The sequence below is a fragment of the Henckelia pumila genome, chromosome 4 (assembly GCF_033568475.1).
Source record: "Henckelia pumila isolate YLH828 chromosome 4, ASM3356847v2, whole genome shotgun sequence".
Lineage (NCBI taxonomy): Eukaryota > Viridiplantae > Streptophyta > Magnoliopsida > Lamiales > Gesneriaceae > Henckelia > Henckelia pumila.
In genome coordinates, this window is record NC_133123.1 from 8,308,819 (window position 1) to 8,331,570 (window position 22,752).

Below are 22,752 nucleotides of genomic sequence, written 5' to 3' on the forward strand. Positions count from 1 at the left end.
GTTTGTTAATTAATATTGAATTAAACATTAATAAATAAAACAAAGATAAATACTCAATCAATATTTCATTACTCACATCAAATAATACATGAAATTAGTGTGTCAACAATCTTGTGATCGATAGTGGCTATATCCCAATAAACATCTTCGCCGTTTTGGATTTTGACAAATAGAAAGAACATCACGGTTACATTTGTAATATATTTAACAAGCAGTGCCATTTTTTATCTTTTTTTTTTTTTAAAAAAAAAAAAGATCAACGAAAAATTGAACAAAATAATTGAAATAAAAACTTATCATTCCCACCTCGAGGTTTATAGAGTATGGGCACTATAAAAGATCTAATATTATAGGATAATTGAACAATTTTAAAAGCGCAATTATAATGACAAGTAACCTACCAACAATTTCCCACCTTACGCAATTTCCTTCACCGAACGTGTAGAATATGGGCTCAATTGGAGAAGTAGACAAGAAATATCATTGCCACGAAATCTTTTAATACTTGTACATGTATGATGTATTTTCCGTGTGTTTTCCCATTGACTTAAACCAGTCAATTACTTCAAATATAAAAAATTGTAGTACTTTTAGTCCTATAAGTGGACTGTCTTGAATTTGGTATTGTAACTTATAAAATTTGATTTTCATGAAGTAATTCGGATATTTTTTGTTTTGGCTTTGTTTGCCGAATTCACTAAATCTATCGATTATTCTTTATTTGTCACAAATACTATCCTACATGATTACTATAGGGAGAATAAAACTTATGTTACACTCAATAAAATCAATTTAATAAAAAAAATAACGTTAAACGACACATAATATTTCAAAATGAGACGAAAAAAGCTTTTCGTTATCGTTTTTTTATTTTGCTTACGTAGATTTTGATGTAATATCTTCAAATAAACTACGTGAGAGAACATTGATGTCAAATAAACAATATTCGATGGATTTGGTGCTGTCAGACAAGAAACTGACGAAAAGATATAAACTAACTAAACTTTGACAAATATATTACATAATTAAATCCAAAACAGACGATCGAACATATAGAACTAAAAATTGAAATTTTTCCATTTTAAATTGTCAAAGTCTTGTACTATTGTTAGAGTAGATGGACGAGGAGAAGTTGACTCATGATGGGCTAGTATTTTCTTGGAAGAACTTATTACGCTTTTATTCGGCCATACATGGGATCTTAAATAAAGTTTGATTTGGCCCAATAAAACCAAGGAATCTTATTGACATGACATGATCGCCCTTATCTGAATTTTCTTTAACTTCAAGATCTAATAATATTTGACAAAATAAGACTGAATAAGTGGTTGTGTTTGGGTTTGTCTGTGACGTTTCTTGGAAATATTTCCTAGAATACATAATTTGTAGGACTCATATATGCATGGTTCGTGGAGTTGATCGCGGAGGTCATCGTTCTAGTTACAATATCATTTCATGTAACGGTCATGATGCGAATTTTTTTTTTAAAAAAATTAATATATAAAAAATTAGTAACCTTTTGGAAAAATATATAGATTATATTAATAATAACGATTTAATAAATAAAAGTATAAAATACATGAATTATTAAAAATTAATAAATCAACATATAATGACCCATTCGATTAAAATAAGAATTAAAATGGTGAGATGGTGAGAGATCGATGTTGTTGATTGATATGGAGGTGCGTGTGTTTGGTGAGCAAGAGATCTGGAAAATGATGGTGCAGAGGTGAAAATTGTGTCCAAGGTATGAGTTTGGGTGGCAGGGGTGTTCAAGAACGGGAGGAATGCACGGTGTTCACCGGAGGTTGGGGCGGCAGAGATTGGTCTATGGTGCGGCCGTGCGGCGGATGGTGTCTTTCCCTCCAGGCAATTTGTCGGCGTAGAAGTGAAAGGGAAGGAAAGTAAAGGAAGCACAAAGCTCTGTTTTTTTTATTTTATAAAATTAAAAAAAAATATGTGGCAGCTCCCACAATTTCCCTACACCATAGGTTGCCGGGAACAAGATTCATATATATATATATTTCTTTTGTAAATTAATATTGATAATTTATTGTGAAAATGTTATGAATCAAATAAATAAATGTAATAAAACAAATATTTATAAAAAATAATACACTAAATAATCAGATAAAAATATATATGTTTTTTTTAAAAAAGATAAATATCATACATAAAAAAGTTAAATCTCTAATACGTGCTAATAAATTATCCATATAATTCATATTTATTATAAAAACTATGTCATATATTGAATTCAAAAGTAGATAGTAATATTTCATCTATTTTTTAAATGTCTTATTAATTAATTTCTTTTTCTATGAATAAAATTAAAAATAAATCAAACTAATCAAATTATACTATAAATAAAAATTATAAAAGTTTACAAAAGAGCACTTAAAATCTATATTCTCAATTATCAGTTTTATTGTACAGTAAAAAAGAGAAAATTATTTTTTGATCTTATAGTACGTTTTTTTACAATTTTGGTGTTCTATATATGCTATTAAATTTCTGGTGTAATTCTCTATCTTTGTATTTTTTTGTTGAAATTTAGTCATTTTTTTGACTTGATGTTGACATGAAACAAATGCAATGATGATGTCATGCTGATGTTTACTGTGCCACCTCAGCACTCCTAATAAAAAATGATTAAAATTATAAAAAAATTACAAAAATAAATGTGAAATTTGACAACATAGAGGGCGAAAATCGCGAAGTAACAAAATTACATGACATAATGCAGTTTTTCCTAACAAAATAAAGGACATTTGCTACTTGTGAAAAAGTATTGTAAGTTTTGCATACTTAATGAGACATTAATAATTCAAAAACACAATTTTAAAAATAAAAAATTAAATAAATTTTATATTAGGTTATTTTTTAACATGTTTAGTCAATTCAACCAAATAATTAAACACGGTGCTTCCGATTTCCATTCTCAATCCCTAAAATAATATTTTTTCTAAATAAATATATTTGGTGAGAAATAGAATAGATTAATTTTTGTAAATATTATCTGACATTCATATTTTTTTTATAAACATTTCACAACATTTTTATGCAAATATTTTTCAAAAACAATTAAAAGACAAATTTGATAAAGAAAATTTTAGCTAAAGCAAAATAATATCATTAATATAATAATATACAATACATTTTGCTACGATAGGTAGATTGTAATTAATTAAATTTTGATAAAGTTTCTTAACATTAACATGAGAAATGTTCCACAAAGGAATTATGATTATTACATTAAAAATAATTAAACAAAATACTAATTTATACAAAAATCTAACGAACATAAAAAATAGAACGAAAATAAATTATTATTATTAAACAAAAAATAATTATACATAATACTACTTACTTTATACAAAAATCTTACAGTAGAGAAAGAAGACAAAAACAGGAAACATGATCTTTAAGTTATCTAGCATTCAGTATATTATTAGTGTCTCTTCTAAGCTAACAGAAAAAATGACATAAATAACCTTATGTAAAATAAATAAATAAGAAGTCAAAATAGTAAGCTCACAAATCACACTTAGCTTATATTTAATAGCATAATGTATAGAAGAATATATATGTGAGTGTGAATTGATATTTAAACAATCAAATGTACTTTACTTATCAATCTCTTCTGCGTCAATGAGATCTATACTAAAGATAATACCCAAATCATGCATTTAATGATTCAGATATCTACACATAGATGTAATTAATAATTAATATATATATATATATATATATATATATTGTTGATTTGTGAAATCAAGAGACATTAGTGTTAATGAGATCCTACCATTTGGGTAGTACCCAAAATCATTCATCCGAGTGTCTACATCTCAACATATATGCATAATTAATATTATAGTGCTGACATGACAAATCATGGGTTGTTAAATCTCCTATTAGGATAATATCCTTAAAATAGATTGAACTCTACCCTACGTCTACGTGTTAAGTATATGTAATTTGATTTTAACATGCAAATAGACAGTACCCTTGGATCGTCTATTTATTTAAGCGCAGCATATCTTTACCACAATTAAACCATAGAAATTCGTCACTTGGAAAAACCACATTTTAATTCAACGAGCCATTAATATTTAATAATCGCCACTTTTGGCACTTCAACAGGGAACTCATCAATCTCATCAGTCCAAGGATTCATCTCCTTAGCCGGTTCAATCCGCCTCAAGGCTCTCCAAATCGCGCTGTTGCACTTGAATCCAGATCCGAACGCGATTTGCCACGTCCTATCGCCCTCCCTAACCCGCCCCTTGGCCTCCAAATAGGCCAACTCGTACCACAACGAACTACTAGAAGTGTTACCGAACCTGTAAAGTGTCATCCTCGATGACTCCATATGCCAACCACTCAACTCAAGATTCTCTTCCACTGCATCCAGCACTGCTCTTCCGCCCGCGTGAACGCAGAAATGCTCCACCACAAGCTTGAAATCAGGAACATAAGGCCTTACTTTCATCTTGAACACTTTTCTTGCCACTAATGAGACAAGAAACCGTGTCTGTTCCGACATGGGGAGGATCGAAGGGCCTAACTTCGTGATGTTTGATTTCAAGGCCTCACCTGCCACGACCATCAGGTCTTTCGAAAGCGCGACGCCAACTTTTTCCTTATCATCTTCTTTCTGAAACACGGAGCTGTAGCTTTTGTGATCGGGGCCTTTGTGAGTTCGGATGGTGTGCATGAGCTGGTACTTTGCGCGACTTTTTTCCGATGTTTTGTTGGAGAGGAGAATGGCAGCCCCTCCCATTCGAAAGATGCAATTAGAGATGAGCATTGATCGATCGTTGCCACTATACCAATTCAAGGTTATGTTCTCCATGCTCACTATTAAGGCATAGGAATTGGAGTGAACCTGTTGCATTGATACAAAACATACTATTATATTCATTTTTTTATACATATATATATACATTTGTAATATTTGTTTACATGTGTAATAAGATTCCAAAAGGGTGACAAAAAAACTACAAACCTGCAAAAGTTGTTTGGCAAGATCAATAGAAATCAGCCCAGCACTGCACCCCATCCCACCAAGATTGTAGCACAAAATGTCATCTCTAAGCTTATAATGGTTCACAACCATCGACGAAAGAGACGGTGTCGGGACAAACAAGCTGCAATTCACCACAAGAATCCCTATATCTTTCGCTCTTACACCGGTTTTCGCTAGCAAATCATCGATTGCTCCGAACATGACCAACTCTGCTTCTTTTCTTGCCTCGGACATGCATATATTGGGAGGCACGGTGAAATGCGCTTCTGGGAAATACGTCTTCTGTCCCAAACCTGACCTCTCCATGATTTTCTTCAGAAAAGCTAGGCTTTCAGGTGTGTAATAGTTTGCGATAGTAAATGTTTTTGTAAGCCGTTCTCTGCTACACATAACCTCAGGATCGGGCTTGTAACACGCAAAATCGACTAGGTACACTTTCCTTGGCCTAGTCATGAAGTAAAGGGTGTTTAAAGAAACCGCCAACGAACAGCAGACCAAGGCTGATACACCGATACCGGATTTTAGTTGATCCCATATCAGGTGAAGCAAAAACATCCCGAGTAAAGGGACTAGAAACAAGTGCGTCGCCTGCGAAATCAAGTAGTGATAGCCATGTTCCATATATTTTCGCCAAAAGGATTGAACAGCAGCATTAGGCGTCTCCTTTCTTTCGAATATTGTTGAATCATTCGAACTAATCCTCCCCTTCGCGGAGTTTCCTGTACTGTTTTCATCACTCCCCATTCTTTACTACAAAGAACAAGTTCTAGCTAGTATTTTGAACATGTGAAATGGGTGTTTTGATTTAAAGTATAGAAGCATGGAGGGGAGAAAGTTTGTATAGAGGGGTACGTAGGGCAGTTTGGTCCCAAACTTTTGATTTTTATTTTATTTGTTTAATAACCTTTTCTTTTCTAAATGCTCTTTGAACCATAGGTGTTTAATACGAAAATAATTGATTTATATATATCGATTACACACAAAATTTTGAAGCCAACATGTTCAAGGGATTTCGCCCCTATAGTAAACTATTTGATATAGTGGGGCTACAATCTTCACATTTTTTAGCTGATCCTATATATAATTTAGGTCATTTATATGCACCAAACCTAGAGCTGTCTTCTCTTAGGTTTATTTATTTACAACATCAGGTATAAAGATGTCAATTCGGGCCGACGAGATTTTAGTCCAATGACTAAGGTTAAGGCCCGGAGAACAACTGGTATCAGTTTCGATTTAGAAGGTTTTTTTTTGTAATTTTTCTGTTTTAGATAAGCATAGACGGGTCCATACTCAAGTCCCGTGTGTACTGCGGATAGTTACTTCATAACTTTGTAATTTAGATCAAAATTTTATTTGTATCCTTAAAAAAATGTCAATTTGCGTTTGATCGGTCATCTCAACTAAGGATGCAAACGAATCGAATCGAGCCGAATAATGTAAAATTTTAAGGCTCGAATTTGGCTCGATAAGAGTATATTCGAGTTCGAGCTCGATTCTAAGCTCGATAATTTCAAATATTTTGGCTCGAGCTCGGCTCAAAATAAAGTTCGAGTTCGGTACAAAATATTCGAACCTATTCGTGAAGTATTGCACGGATATTATGGTTCGAAAAGTTTAAAATGTTCGAAAAGGTTTGAAATGTATATATTTATTATATAATTATATTATAATTAAATATTAAGGCTCGTGAACTATTCGCAAACTATCGAACATAATAATTTTGGTTCGAGCTCGGCTCGAAAAAAAGTTCGAACATGTTCGAATCCAGCTCGAGTTCGATAAGCTCGAATACGAATCAAATATTTATCGAGCGCGCTCGTAAAACTCACGAACCGATTCGGTTCGTTTGCACTCCTAATCTATCCTCGAGGATAATAAGGGTTCGGTTACAATTTTGCAATCCAATTCGAAAGTGGGTCAAAAAAAGTTAGGTCGTTTAGGGTTGGTCGAGTTGACCCGTTATTTATTTTTTTAAAAAAAATTTAAAAGTTTCTTTTTTTTTTAAAACCAATTTAAAAGTTTCTATTAATGATTAAATAATTATTTCTCCATTGATTTAATTCTTACGTGGGTGTGCGTGATTTGAGAGTGTGTCTTGAAGTTTATACGTGATATGCAGCGTGATGTTCAAATCTTTAATAATTCCAAAACTAAAGTAAGTAGGAGTGCTAAAAAATTAAATTGAAGTGGTAGATTATTTGAGAAACAAATAGTATAATTAAGACTTTATCTTAGCAGGGAAAATTTCGAAAAAATATAACATTTTTTAAAATAATTTTGGAATTTATCAAGTATCCACACTCATATTTTTAAATTAATAAAAAAATAAATTAGCTCAAACATATGCTTAATTTTTTTTTAGTGATATGAATACTCAATTTTATCAAATATTTGACATTTTTCATTTAGAATATTATGATTAGATTTGGAGAAATTGATTGCTAAATTTATTATTTCTCCGCCTAACCCGCGACCGCGTTTGGTTGTATTTAAATTTTTCCAACCCTTCAAATGATGGATTTGCCTGCTCGTCCTCTATCATTAGATGACGGGCTAAGATAAAGCTCAAAAAGTGTTTCATAAAAGCTTTCCAAAACATTATCTAAGTTGGGTTGGTTCAGCCGGCCTGTTTTTGACGTTTTTAATTTCTGTTGTGATTGATTTAAAAACTCTATAATTAAGTGTAATTATTTTTTTAACAAAAATTACTCAACTATTCATCCAAATTTGCCCATGGCCTTCCGTTCGCGCTAGATCGATATATGGGCAAAGAACACTATATAGACTAATCTGGGCTCAACCCAAGAAATAATAAAACGTAGCCCAGATATGATACGGCCTCAAATGTAATATAAATTATAATCCAAGCCCAGTCCAACAAATCTCAAAACATAGGATTGTGGATAAAACTTATAATTATTTACTAGAAGTTTTCTCAAACAATATTTAAATAGGACACTTTTGTTGTCCGCTTCTATTTTGTAATTTATCACTTTTTTAAAGTACAAATGAATATTAGATCAGTAATGTGAAACTTATATTTTATTTCGATATTTTTGCATTAGTATTGCGAAGCACAATATGTTAGAGCACCCACAATGGGTGTTCATTGGATGTTATTAACACCCAATGAACACCCATGTGGGTGTTCATAGCATTGTGGGTGGGTGTTATTAACACCCACCCACAAGTGAGAGAAGATGGGCGTTCACAGTTGTGAACGCCCATCTTCTTTTATTTATTTTTTTTGCTTTAATGGGGCGTGCTTGCACGCCCCATCACTTTCTTTCTGGCGCGTGCTTGCACGCGCCAGAAAGAGAGTGTGCAGGTGCAGACGCGGGCCCCACGCGTCTGCACTTGCATTACTTTATTTTTTTTTATTTTTTTTTTAATTTTTTTAATTTAAATAATAATAAATAACGGTAATATATTCAATTATTTGTTAGATTGTGTCAAACTAGTACATTTTTTAACGGAAACTTTTTTTTTGTTATTTAATTTATTTTATTTTTAATATAAAAAAAAAAAAAAATAAATATAACGGCTAGTTAACGGCTAGTTAGAATTTTCATCTATAAATACCCTTCAATGCTAACACCAAAATTCATTCCACTTCCAACACTCTTCAATTCTACTTTCATTCTCTCCTATATCTTTCTTACTCTTTTCTGAAATATTATTTTCTATCCGAAATGGATGAAAATACGAGGGCATATCTTACATATTTGTTAAATTCTACACAAAACTCGCAAGAAAATGCATCCCAAAATCCACAAATTCCACCAACTCATCAATATCCACATCCATTTCCAAATATGCAGTTTCCTCCACAAAACGTTCAAAATTTCCCAGGATTTGGAAATTTTATGAGCCATCCGAATTATACCTCCAGAGGTCCACCACAACCGCTTCCAGCCGAATATTGGCAAAACACGAGTCATCCACCATTCACGCCGCCAGTTCTTCAAGGCTTTGGTACCCCATACACAACTGGTATGCATTTTTCATCTTTGATGCCGACTGAACCTGCATCTCCGACATTTGTCCCAGAGACTCAACTGTCCGATCGTGAATCCCCAATCGAGGTGGTGAATTTAGAAAAAACGATTCCGAATGCTGAGGGTACGAGAAAGCGTTCGACTTGGACAAAGGTTGAAGATGAGGTCTTGGCCAGAAGTTTTGTCACAATCAGTGATGATCCAATAATCGGCAATGACCAGAAGGCAGATGCATTTTGGGGACGTGTCGCAAGCTACTACAATGACAATCGTCCTGCAGGTTCAAACAGCAGAAAAGCTAATGTTATACGGTCACATTGGCACAACACAATCCAGAAGAAGGTAAATCTATTCAACGCAAATTACAATAGTATTTACAGTTTATATCGCAGTGGTCACAGTGATGAAGACATATTGAGGTTTGCATATGAAAAATATCGCGAAGAAAACAATGGTGTTGCGTTCAACCTCGAGCATGTGTGGAGAATTGTTAAAGATCGTCCAATGTTTACTCCACAATCCGATGATCACTTTGTGGCCACAAAGAAGACGAGGACCTCTGAGTCAGGAGCAAGCAACACATCTTCCAACCAAAATGTAAGCATAGACATAGATGACGAAGATAATCGTCCAATGGGTAGGAAGGCTACAAAAAGAAAGGGAAAAGACAAAGTCAAATCGACCATGGAGGATCTGACAGTAAACTATAACATTATTTTTTCAAAGTTCAATGAGTACACAAACGTAAAGAAGTCTGAAGTCGATCTGAAACAAAAACAACTTGAAGTTGAGGAGATTAAGGCAAAAGCTTCCTTGTCCAATGCAGAAGCAAAGAATCGTCGATTGAGGTTGAAGGAGTACGAGATCTTGAACAAAGACACCTCGGAAATGACTACTGAGCAGCTTATCATACATGAATGTTTGTGCAAGGATATCAGGTCCAGTTGGAATATATAAACTGTTTGCGCATTTCGATTGATTGTATTGTTTAATTATTGCATTTCGAAGTATTTGTATTGTTTAGTTATTGTATTTTCGAGTGATTGTAATGTAGTATTTCCGAGTGATTGTAATTTTTAATTATTGTGGTTTCGAGTGATTGTAATTTTTAATTAGTGTGGTTCCAATTATCGTGATTTAAAATTTTTATCAACTTTGAAAACTAGTCATTACAAAGTAGTAATATCAAATGTCTAATTATCCAACAACTTGACTTATTAGATTACAAATAAAATTAACTTACAACTTTTTTCGAAATAAACAAAATTATATTTTCAAAACTATCCGTTGCAAACTAGCCGTTAGAATCTAATCGTTGCAAAATAGCCGTTGGAAAATAGTCGTTGCAATATATCCTTTATATATAGAAACATTGTGCTAAGATATTTGCATTTCACTAAGATAACTTTCACAAACACATATACAACAATATATTTCCTCCGAAAATGTCTCATTCCACAGACAGCTCTAGGTCAAGTTCCAGTTCGACAAGCGAAGAAGAAGTACATGTTCAAATCGATGAGCAAGATGATGATCCGGTAGAAGATCTGATGTTAATGGTACTTCAACAACACCAATAAGTTATGGAAGCATATCAGAGGAGAGAAACACGCAGAAGAAGGAGGTTCATCCAAAGAAATCGTGAAGCCGGTCATGAGAGGCTCGTCAATGATTATTTCTCTACAAACCCGGTGTATCATGATGGAATATTTCGAAGACGGTTTCGAATGCGAAGAGAGTTATTCCTTCGCATAGTGACTGCCTTAGAGAATCATTCGACGTTTTTTCAACAAAGGGAAGATGTTGTGCGAAGAAAAGGGTTGTCACCACTACAAAAATGCACCGCTGCGATTCGTCAACTAGCTTACGGAGTCCCTGCAGATCATCTTGATGAGTACCTACGTATGGGTGAATCCACGGCCATCAGGTGTCTTTTCAAGTTTTGTGAATACTTGGTTGAAATATTTGGTGATAGGTACTTAAGAAGACCAAATGGTGATGATGTTCAACGTCTTCTTCAAATGCATGTTGACAGACACGGCTTTCCTGGCATGTTGGGTAGCCTTGATTGTATGCATTGGAAATGGAAAAATTGTCCGGTTGCTTGGAAAGGTCAATTTACAAGGGGACATGGGTCACCAACAATTGTGCTAGAGGCGGTCGCGTCTCATGACTTGTGGATTTGGCATGCCTTCTTTGGGGTCGCCGGTTCACGCAACGATATCAACGTGTTATATGAATCTCCAATCTTCAACAACGTCTTGCAAAGAAATGCACCGGAGGTTAATTTCACGGTGAACGGCACTACATATACGAAAGGTTATTATTTAACAGATGGAATATATCCCGAGTGGACTACTTTCGTTAAGGCTTTTCCTTGCCCGGAGGATCCCAAGAGAAAGTTGTTTAAGGAAAGACAGGAATCTGCAAGAAAAGATGTCGAGCGGGCATTTGGTGTGCTCCAATCTCGATGGGCGATTGTCAGAGGCCCAGCTCGCTATTGGTATAGGAAAAAATTAAAACAAATAATGTTAGCATGCATTATTTTGCATAACATGATTATTGAGGACGAAGGAGGTCACGTGATAGATTGGTACAACGATGAAGCGGATGAACTTGCACAACCTATCTTAGGATCCAACCGAGGGTTTCAGGATTATCTTAGGACAAATTCAGAACTACGTGACACTCAAGTTCATCACCAACTTCGCGCGGACTTAGTGGAGCATATCTGGGAGAATTGCAACAACATGAATCCGTGAATTAATATTGTATTTGTTATTTTTAATTTCTTTGAATTGTTATTTTTTTAAAGTTATTGTTGCATTTGAATTTAATAATTTCGTGTATTGAATAAATATATTAAAATGATTTTATTTATTTTTAAAATTAATTAAATTAAAACTTAAAATATAATATTATAATTATAAATATATTATAAAATGTAAAGAAAATGAATTTATTTAGTATAAAATAATTTTATAATGTTGAGTGGAATGTGGGACCCATAAATAATGAGTGTTAATGTTAATAGGATTGTGGGTGGAAAGAAGGATGTGTTATTAACAGTGGGACCCATGACTTTTGATGATGTGGAGGGTGTTATTGGTGTTATTAATGGATAGGGTTGTGGATGCTCTTATGCTTTATATAACAACTTCGAAGTACATTGTACTCAATTAAAAAATAATAATTATTGCTCCTCTGTTGCCCTTTTTATTTATTTAATGGGACGTAGCATAATTTGTTCCGACAGAAATGCATTTATAAGGAATACTACGAACGAGCTCTTTTAATAGGCAGAAATGGACAATGGTACCATGATCAATCCATGGAGTTTTCCTTGTCTGGTATATTTATAGCTAAAACAAGGAACTAATTTTCTTCTCTCTTTTTTTAGGGGGAAACTTGTAATTCTCATTATCCAAAAGTAGTTCAAATTACAATGTTTTCCAACCAAATAAACAAATTCTCAATCTCCCATAGAACTGGAGAAGTACTGAAAAAAAGTACGTAGCAACAGAGTTTTTCGTTCGTCGGACATTAAGGTAGTGTTTGGAAGAGTTTCTAGGAAGCACTTCTCAACTTTTTGTTAACAAAATTTTACAAAATTTCAAATTTTTGTTAACGAAAAAGCTAAAAAGTACTTAAAAAATGCTCATCCAAACACTACTTAAGTATATCAATAGCTTATGCCGAGTCCATCAATTTGCAAATTGACCGTATACGAGCTCCTGTAGAGTAGATCATCATCTACTCCCGTAACTGCTTGCATCGAATATAGAGAGTCCGAGACAACTAGAAATCTTGAAGGCCCCTCTCATGCACAATATGAAAGAAGAGAGAGTACTTATATATTTTTTTTTAAAAAAATGAAACCGAAATCTTTTGAAGAAATAATTTTACAAATATTTAAGGGTTTTTTAGGAGCTAATAATTAGCAGTAGCCTATAATTACGTACCATCCTCTTATGCGGTCTATCTAGAAACAAGTATAAATAACATATTAATGGTCAAAAATTCGATTTCAACACATTTTTGAAGTAGCCTGTTGTATAGGGTTAATTTATTGTTATTTACTTGTCTGACGTAATTTGCAGGTTATTGCGTTAGTCCAGAGTTTACCCATTGCGCATCGAAAAATAGCGGCCGTAAATTCCCAAGTCATAAAAAATAAATAAATAAATAACATAACATAAAGAAACTTTTTATTGATGAGTTCCCCGGCCCCTTGAATATCGATCGTACGAATCTAAACTGTGTTACGTCCACATGCACTTATTACTGCCAAAAACCAGCATGTGCTTGATCATGGGTGAATTGGTTATTTTCTCCAAAGGAAAAATAAATAAATTAATTAATTAATGAGTATCAATTGACTTCATTTTTTACAAATATATGAAGTGTTACTTTAATTTGCTGGGAATGAATATATATCCTTTCATGTTGCGCAAGAGCCAATATTCTTTAGTTTTCGATCGACAGATACCATTCGTGCGTGCATGCATGCCTTCACAATTCCAATTTTAGATTATTGTACATTGTCATTTTTACTTGATCTTCTGGATAGCCACATAAGGAAAGGACAAACAACAATTTAATTTGGGGTGTCTGATTTTGTGGAATCTTATCTTCCAGGGTGTATCTGTGCAATTTTATTGAGAAAAATATTACATGTACGATGAAATTTACGGACACGTTACACATTACTTTTACAATTACAAAATTATCTTAATTAGATGCATGTTATAGAAGAGTTCTTTCGGTTAAAGCGTATTTATGATTGATAGGTTCATAATTTCAAAAGTAATACAAATGTGTAACATTCGTTGTACATATAAATAACTCTTTAATTAATGGTTACAAACTTACAATTTATACATATGATGGATGGGATATCCAAACACTTAAGGTCGTATGTAATGAATGCTTCTAAGTTTTCAATATATAAAAGCAATGTTTGGTCCATGGATCGATGAAATGTGCATCAGGTAAGTATGATCAATCAATATGTTTAGATAATATAATGATTACATTAATCATTTATAAAACTCGAGACAAACATTAAATAAAACAATTAGGATGCAATATGAACAATCAATATTGATAATAGTTTCCGTAGTCATCAACATTAACAAACTTCACGTTTCGAATCTAAAACATTGTTAATTTGTCGGTATGGTGTATTATAATTTTCAAATGATTCCTATGTGTAATTACCAAAATATGTTGAAGTTGTAATTCCAAGCTAGTTCCAAGATAGTTATGAAGTGCTATTCACTTAAAAAGATATTTTCTGTTACGAAAATTGGCATCTCCACAAAAAAACTTTGTCAAACTAAGCATCGAATTGGATCTGAAAATCAGGATATGATATCAAGATTTGATTCACGGGCATAGATAATAGAGATGAAGTGATTCATGTCTAATCACTTCATGTCTATAATCTATCACCGTGAATGAAATCTTGATAATTTAATAGAAATATTTAAATAAGAAACTGATAGGTATATGGGGTTAAAAACTGAATCGAGCCAAAAATGTCTGCATCATTTATCGATCATATGATTCAAACACAAAACATTTGCCGTTTGAAACACACAATCGATTACTTGATGACGGTAGTTTAATAATAATAATTCGAAATAAACTATGGTCGAGAAAGTGATGGGAAAATCTAATGCTTCAAAATAATATCTCCTAACTCCTAAGGGTGAATATAAAAAATTTTGGGATCCGCCAAGATTTTGTCCGGATCAAAAAAAATAAATAAAATAAGATATTGATGAAATAAAGTTGTAAACTTGTGACATGATCATGTTACATCGTTTTGATTATCTTGACCAACTTTGTCTGGTGGCTTTTCAGTTTTCCCTCCTACAATAATCACTCCTTTCTGGAAAAAAGAAAACACGAGATAAAACGTAACATCGTTCCTATTGTTTCAAATTTTATTTTTATGAAATCATATTAGACACCATAAACTTGAATTAAAATTGTCTAAGTAATGCCCATAGGGACATAGGCGAGTTAGTAAGGCCTGAAGTGATGTGGGAAGAGATTTCCCAGCGTTGCGGGTTCGATCCTCGTGTGGAGCATATTCTCTGCTGAAATATTGTGAGGATATGCTCTGGGAGTTGGTCATGTTGCTCACTCCTTCAGGTCTCTGCCGCTCATATACATCCCTTGATTTAATTTCCGCATGAGCCAATGGGTCTCTTACTAATGTTGAATAGAGTCCCCTTCGAGATCAGCCCTTTTAATAAAATTGTCAAGTAATATCTTAAGTTCGACTTTTTCGCGCACATCCCCGTAACCCGTATGCTTTTCACACGGTATTTGTTTGTATAATGCGTGGGCAGGTACAAGCAATGTTTTTTTTTAAATCAAATTGTAAATTCATATAAGGTCTAAATTTAATCAAATTCATGAAAATATAAGGTTCTATTTGCGTTTGAAAAAGAAAATTTTAATTAATTGAATCAAAATTTGAACAACATAATTGTAACCACAATTATTAATAATTGATAAAATATGTACTTTTAAATCTTTTTCAATGAACATCGGGTCAACCAACTCAACCCGTCATAACCAATATGGGCTGAACCATTTCAGCTTACTTCCAAATGGATTGCTAACCCTAACTGAACCCATCCTTTTTAAACGATGGATTGGATTAACTCAACTGACCTAACTTATTTTGATATCTCTATGCATGCATCCTGAACTCTAGATGAGGTCGATCAAGCCCGAGGACATATATAAGCTCAAGGAGTCGGGACCCAAAGGGCTAACACGAAAGGCCTTCATGCTCGGAAAGTGCCCCAAGATGGTTTACAAAGACTTGGAGCTCAGAAAGCACCCCAAAATGGTTGACTAGAAATGCTTAAGTCATTAGAGCTCTGAGAGTGTCCCAAGATGGTTGACTTGAAAGACATGTCATTAGAGCTTGGAGGACGCCTGATGCTTGCAAGGAGTTTTGGTGTGCGTCTCTAGTAAAAAGAGTTGACGTACTTTCTACAACTTTAATAGAAATGAAGATGGGGTCGATCTAGATCGATTTCAACTGTTTGTACATGAGTGAGGGGATCACTCGACCATACATATCATACACACAAAACTAGTGATTCTTGAAAAAAACTAGGTTAATTACTTGACCAAGCACCTAAACAAGCGACCTTCAAACATGAGACAAAACGAATGTCCTTGACCCCGCGGTACGAAAGGATCTAACAAGACAGTGGACTTACTTGAAATCTAAGACGCTGAGCTCGGTTTTGCCGATTTTGGTATCTCATCTCCCTATTATAAATATCATATTATGTTATTTTATTTTGGTTTAATATATTTTGTACTCATTCTCAACACATATTTTACCTAAAATTTGACTTGAGTGTCGAAAACGATACGTCGAAAAACACTTTCTACGTCTTTCTAATGTACTTTACCTTTGATTTTAGGCTACACCCGTTTTTCTGAACTCCTGGGTCAGGGCGAACATGTTGCCAATCAAAATTCATCTCTTGTGATCATCAGAAAATATAGACCCATATTTTGAGGGTGCATCACACCCATGAATAAATTTAGTGTATTTTGATATGAAATGACATGTATAATATAAAATATGTGATTCTGAAAAATGTAAGTAAATAAACTTTATGTTCTCCAATTCAAACCAAAAATCACATTTTTGAAAACTAGCGGAGACGTATTCAAACATACCCTGTGTCCCGAATCAGACCGATAAATTTTTTATTTTTTAAAAAATCTAATACTCTGTTTTTATTGGTACAATTGGGCAGTCCACATCCATAAATATGTTTTCCTTATTATTTTTTTTAAAAAAATAATATTTTCCTATTTTAATGGCACGACATTGGACGGCTTTTATCGCATACTTAACTTTTTTTAATTCATCCCCCTTGAAACAAGGAAATTATAATTAAACAAAGGCAACATTTTGCAACCGTGGTAATGATGTAAGAAATCATGCATGTCCCAAGGGTTCCATTTAATTTAGTTCTAGTTGCAATTAAATTAATCCCATTATCACGTACACTGTGACATAAAAAAAGAAATAAAAAATTGAGAAATCTTATGTTATTAAAATATGTTTATACTCCTAAACAAATGGTTGGTCACAAGAAATAACATGATGCAGACCACACATCGAATTGGAAAATCAATCGATTTAATTATTTATTCAAAATGTGGAGGCCTTATATTTTACTGCATTATTTGAGTTGTACTTAGGGGTGTTCATATTTCGGATAAAACCGAAAAACCGAAAATTCAAACCAAAAAAGTCAAAGATCGAACCGAACCGAAAATCAAATTTTGTAATTCGGATATAAATATCAAAACCAAAGTTTATTTGGTTCGGTTTTGGATTATATATGTCAAAACCGAACCGACTGAAAAAATCGAAATTGAATTAAATTAATAATTTTATTTATATTTTTTATTTATATTATATATGTTATGAGATGATATTTAGTGAATGAATAATCATTTTGAATAATTTTTAGTTGATTGTTATTTATTTAACTCATTGTTGTTGTTTATGTAATTTTTAGTTGATTCTTGTTTATGCAAGTTATTTAAACTTTATTTTTAAAGTTTTTACTAAGAAATCATGTAAAAAACATATTATATTTTATAATGTATTTATATTATTAATTTAAACGTATCAAAATTTGTTTTGTTTTTTTGAAAATATCATAAGATTGTGGTTGGATATTTATCTTTGTATTGTTTGATGTTTTTTTTTATTTCTTCACTATATGACTATAATTTTAAGTTGTGTATTGGGGTATTTAAATTACATGTTAGATGAAATTTATGTTTTTTTTATTGTGTTATGTATTATTAATGATAAAACCGATCAAATCGAACCGTATAAACCGGTCCATTATAGTATAAAAACCGAACCGAATCGAAGTAAAACTGATTGACTTCGGATTGTATTTTTCATAAACCGAAAATCGGAAAACCGAACCGAAATTAGACAAATTCAAACCGAATCGACCGATAAACATCTCTAGTTGTACTCTCAATAAATTGTTGTGAAAAAGCTAAATTGATACTCTATTTTACATGTTTTTTTAATCCTATAACTAATCAAACTTGGTTATTGATCCCTTAACTTTGATCTGTTGGCTATTTTGATCTTTTTTTTATCGTGATGTCTAATTTTAACGAGAAATTGTTGATTAAACTGTAAAATCCAAATGATGAGAACAAATTTAAGGATTTTCAATTTGGTGAGAAATAATTTAAGTGAAATGCTATCTAAAATCTGCTTATCAAACCGAAATTATAAAATTTTTCTTTCAAAAAAGTGCAGACTTAGAAAATGGGACGATGAATGCAATATGACAAATTTTCCAAATTTGTTGTCATATGATGAATTTTATAGCTTTTTCAGCGTTTTTCGACTGAAATTGAATACTTAAGTTAAAATATGATCAAAATAGAAAAAAGAGGTAAAATTACAGGATTATAATGGTGTTTTTTCCCTAAATTGTTTTTCTAACATAATTTTTTGCTCTTACGTGTTAAGAAAACAAAAAATGCAATATTTCTCTTACCAGTCCCAATGGCATTTTGGTGAACAAATTAAAAAGTTTACTTGCTCGAGTTTATTTAGGGGTAAGATTGGATCGGAACCCGTCCCATAAACTTTTTTATCCGATTCTCGTCTCGATAAGAATTGAGATTTTTTTTCTCTCGATCTTATATCCAAAAAGTGTCAGGACCCGAATGTTCAGGATTTCGAATATTCGGGATCCCGTTGGGTAGGGAGAGGGAATTCCGAAAAATATTTTTTTAAAAAAAATTATGAAGAAACTCAAATAATTTTTTAGTACATTACAAATAAAGTAAAATTTTTTTGTATATAACCATTAAAAAAGTAAAATATCTTTTTAGTACATTACAAATAAACTAAAACAACTACTTGATTAATACAATAAAAACATATAATTATTCGAAATAATAAAAAAACAAAATAAAAATTTATAACTCAACATTAATATTAAAACAAATAAATATAAATATAAAAAATAATATTAAAACAGAATTATAAAAAAAGAAATTAATTAAAAATATAAATAAAAAATATTATTAATATATTCGAGTCGAATCGGAAATCCTATCGGATACGGTAGGGTTGATCCTGATCTCGTTTCCGAAATTGATCGGGTTGAAAAAAATCCAGATCACTCGTTTCAGAAAAAATTCGAGACGAGAAAAATTTAGGACAAAAACGAGTTAAGAATCGAGAAAAATCGGAAATTTTGTCAATTTTGACAGTCATAAGTGTATTTGTAGGAAACCTGTTTTAATCAATAGAAAGATGCTAGAAATTAGGAGACATATAACTATTGACACGTATTCCAATTATGACCCGATATATCACCACAATTAGGGGTGCAAACGAACCGAATCGAGCCGAATAATGGTAAAATTTTAAGGCTCGAATTCGGCTCGATAAGAGTATATTCGAGTTCGAGCTCGATTCGAAGTTCGATAATTTCAAATATTTTGGCTCAAGCTCGGCTCGAAATGAATTCGGTTCGAAATATTCGAACCTATTCGTGAACTATTCGGATATTATGATTCGAAAAACTCGAAATGTATATATATTTATTATATAATTATATTATATTAACTAAATATTAAGGCTCGCGAACTATCAAACAGAGTAATTTCGGCTCGAGCTCGGCTCGAAAAAAAGTTCGAACATGTTTGAATTCGGCTCGAGTTCGATAAGCTCGAATACGAATCAAATATTTATCGAGCGGGCTCGTAAAGCTCACGAACAGGTTCAGTTCGTTTACACCCCTAACCATGATCCTCTATCAGCAATTGGGGAAGATTGATTATAATATATCATGATATAATAGGATAGATTTCAACCTAGCATATGGGTAATACCCCAATAATAGATCTAATGTCTCATGATTTGTCACGTCAACAATATATAATTAATTACGCCTATTTATAAAAATACAAACCGTTGGATGCATGATTTTGGTATTACTCATATGCTAGGATCTCATAGTTAGAAAATCCATTTTTGTTAGGTGAGCTTATATTACGTTGGAAGTTAATCAACGTGTATTTTTTTTTATAATGTATTTGTACGAACATTTGAATTCAAAAACACAATAATATGAAATTTAACAGTAATATTTTTTGTTTTGAATTCATATATTCACGCAAAAATCTTTTATCACACACCGGGAATATATATCACTCTCGGTGTAGCTAGCATAGATCAAACCAGTGCCGGATTTAAGGGGAGGCGGTCTAGGTGACTGTCTAAGGCCTCCCTTGGCGGAGGCTTCAATTTTTTTTAAGTATTATTTATATATATATATATATATATATATATATATATATATATTTAAAATATTACGTGAATATATTTATTTTGTTTAAAATTCGAAATCGTGGTCAATTTTTAATATTTTTTTCATCATTTATTTAGTAAAAATAAATATCTCTTTTTATTTAAACAAAATCTCTTTTTTTCATTAAATTGATCCCATCAAATGAGTTAAGTTATTCAAATTGGGCCAATCATCTTTTGTTTATTTATTGAATGAAATTTATTTTTGTTTATTTTTGTACTGCGGTTAATTTTTTTAATTGATTTAATTGTTGGTCTCGATATACTAGAATCTTGTAATTTTGTTTATTCGACAATGAGAATGATTTTTACTGAATGAGATTATAATTATTTCTTGTTTAAGTTACTATTTAAATTATAATTTATATTTTTTTTCAAATTTGTTGTGACAAAAATATATTATTTATGCTTCCTTAAGTTGGAGATTCTTATTCTATTTGTATTATGCATTAATTCATCTCTAACTAATGAGATTTGAGAATTCATCAATTCTTTTTTAGTTTTAGTTTTATTTTTTTATATTTCAATTGATCAATTATTTATGTTATTATTTTTAGTTATAAAACTTTGATTTTTTGATGAAGTAATTGTATCGATATTTAATACAAAAAATTATATAGCTCTATCCCCTGAATATTTACCTAAAACCTTTAATATTATGTGGGAGGCCTTTGATCAAACCCTAAAAATCTCTTGAATTATGAGACTGACGGGAGAGGTTGAAAGTTCAAATGAATCCCCGACCGGCGACCAATGTATAAAATAAATATGATTTTTTAAGTGGGGAAAAAAAAATAGTGCTATATGATTTCGTTTCTAAATCTAGGCTGTTGAAAGGGAATTAATTATTAATATTGTAGCATGATGATATATGGATCCTTCAAGAGAGCGTACATAGTTCAACGCCCACCATATTCCACGTGTATATGCTCACAGCCTATGGAATCGGAAATAAACGCAACGTGTACATCAAGACAAAAGCAGCTACGGACCTTTGAAAATTGATAGCTCCATTGCGACAAAAACTACACATTCTAACCCATTTCATTGGTACACCTGTTAACTTTGACAACTCATTTTATTCACATGCTTGCATATTTTATTTATTTTTATAAAAATATACTTTTAATTAATCATGTGAATAACATCGACTGTTAGCTAGCTAGATATATCCAATGTATGATGACTAGATATATATCGTACATAAAAGCTGATTATGTGAGACGGTTTTACGAGTCAGTTTTGTAGAACGAATCTCTTATTATGATCACTTATTAATAAACATTACTTTTTTTATTGTAAATATAAATACTCGTTTCAAGAATAAAGATGACCGTCTCATAAGATACTTTCTCATAAAAAAAAATTAATCCTTTTGGATTCTTGCAATTTCTCGATGCTTGAAGAGACCTTTTTACAGGCACATTTGGACCTTTTTAGAAGTGCAACGATGAATAGCTAACTTTCTCGTAAAGATTAAACCCAAGTTTTTTATCCAATGAGATAAAATGAGTAGTGAAGTCCATGTTGGTGTTAGTTTTTCAAACAAGAACTTGTGTTTTCACAAGCCATAGTATTGCATGGGAATATAAACTAAACGTGTACACTGAGACAAAAGGTACCAGATCTCATAAATTGATAGCTCGATTGCTAGATAACCAACACCACACTATAATAAGGGCGAGCATTGATCATCTTATTAGCGGACGTGGAACTTCACGTGCCAACTTGCTATTTTTATACTAATTTCATGCACCCCATATTCAAAATATGAAGGTATACATGTATTTTACGAGCATTAATATAATAATAACAACATATATTATTTAAATACATAACATATATAGTAGTCTATATATATCGGCACATTCATCGCTCATTATTCAGCAACGTACAGCGTGAAATTGAAACATAACTACCGGTAATAGATTATCCAATTTCTTCTCATCCCACTAGGACATCGACACGTTGCTTCTGAGACTTTGAATATGCTTCTCTTACACTTTGCCGAACTATCTTGAAATATTGTCGTCAGATACATACATTAAATAATATATAGGATCACGACCCCGTGGCTTGTTTATCTCATGGTTATTTGCCTCTCTTATGTATCTCGCATAAGTGATCGTTGGGTTTGATAAGGTATACACGATGACTGAATTAATAAAGTAATGGGAAATTGTCATTTTGGTTTTGTGCGCTTGTGTGTGATTCTGGTCATATGTCTTATCAAATTTTTATTTAATTAATTATGTATTTTTTTTTATAACGTAGATGTGACACTGTACACAATGTTGTACTTA

The 22,752-nt window shown here is 32.2% G+C and overlaps 4 protein-coding genes across 4 annotated transcripts in view; 3 read left to right on the forward strand and 1 right to left on the reverse strand.

Moving 5' to 3' along the window:
* Positions 1-4,108: 4,108 nt before the first annotated feature.
* LOC140860444 (3-ketoacyl-CoA synthase 20-like) lies at positions 4,109-5,776 on the reverse strand. Its single transcript, XM_073263456.1, has 2 exons — positions 5,012-5,776; positions 4,109-4,891 (listed from the first exon to the last, which is right to left on the reverse strand). The coding sequence occupies exons 1-2, from the start codon at positions 5,774-5,776 to the stop codon at positions 4,109-4,111; spliced, it is 1,548 nt and encodes a 515-aa protein (XP_073119557.1).
* A 2,951-nt stretch (positions 5,777-8,727) lies between these two features.
* LOC140860445 (uncharacterized) lies at positions 8,728-9,990 on the forward strand. Its single transcript, XM_073263457.1, has one exon. The coding sequence runs from the start codon at positions 8,728-8,730 to the stop codon at positions 9,988-9,990; it is 1,263 nt and encodes a 420-aa protein (XP_073119558.1).
* Positions 9,991-10,616: 626 nt separating this feature from the next.
* Positions 10,617-11,795, forward strand: LOC140860446 (protein ANTAGONIST OF LIKE HETEROCHROMATIN PROTEIN 1-like). Its single transcript, XM_073263458.1, has one exon. It carries the CDS (start codon positions 10,617-10,619, stop codon positions 11,793-11,795), a length of 1,179 nt encoding a protein of 392 aa, XP_073119559.1.
* Positions 11,796-17,859: 6,064 nt separating this feature from the next.
* Positions 17,860-22,752, forward strand: part of LOC140863122 (putative ion channel POLLUX-like 2) — a 59,451-nt gene continuing 54,558 nt past the window's right edge. The window contains exon 1 of the mRNA XM_073266294.1: positions 17,860-17,895. The gene's annotated coding sequence lies outside the window, so the exon portion shown is untranslated. The remainder of the gene's footprint in view (positions 17,896-22,752) is intronic.

What these genes read in the sequence shown, in the direction of transcription:
- LOC140860444 (XM_073263456.1), bottom strand. Translation starts at nt 5,776, where the DNA reads ATGGGGAGTGATGAAAACAGTACAGGAAACTCCGCGAAGGGGAGGATT. An exon ending in TTGCCAAACAACTTTTGCAG is followed by an intron (nt 4,892 to 5,011) that starts GTTTGTAGTTTT and finishes TCAATGCAACAG; the next exon opens with GTTCACTCCAATTCCTATGC.
- LOC140860445 (XM_073263457.1), top strand. Translation starts at nt 8,728, where the DNA reads ATGGATGAAAATACGAGGGCATATCTTACATATTTGTTAAATTCTACA.
- LOC140860446 (XM_073263458.1), top strand. Translation starts at nt 10,617, where the DNA reads ATGGAAGCATATCAGAGGAGAGAAACACGCAGAAGAAGGAGGTTCATC.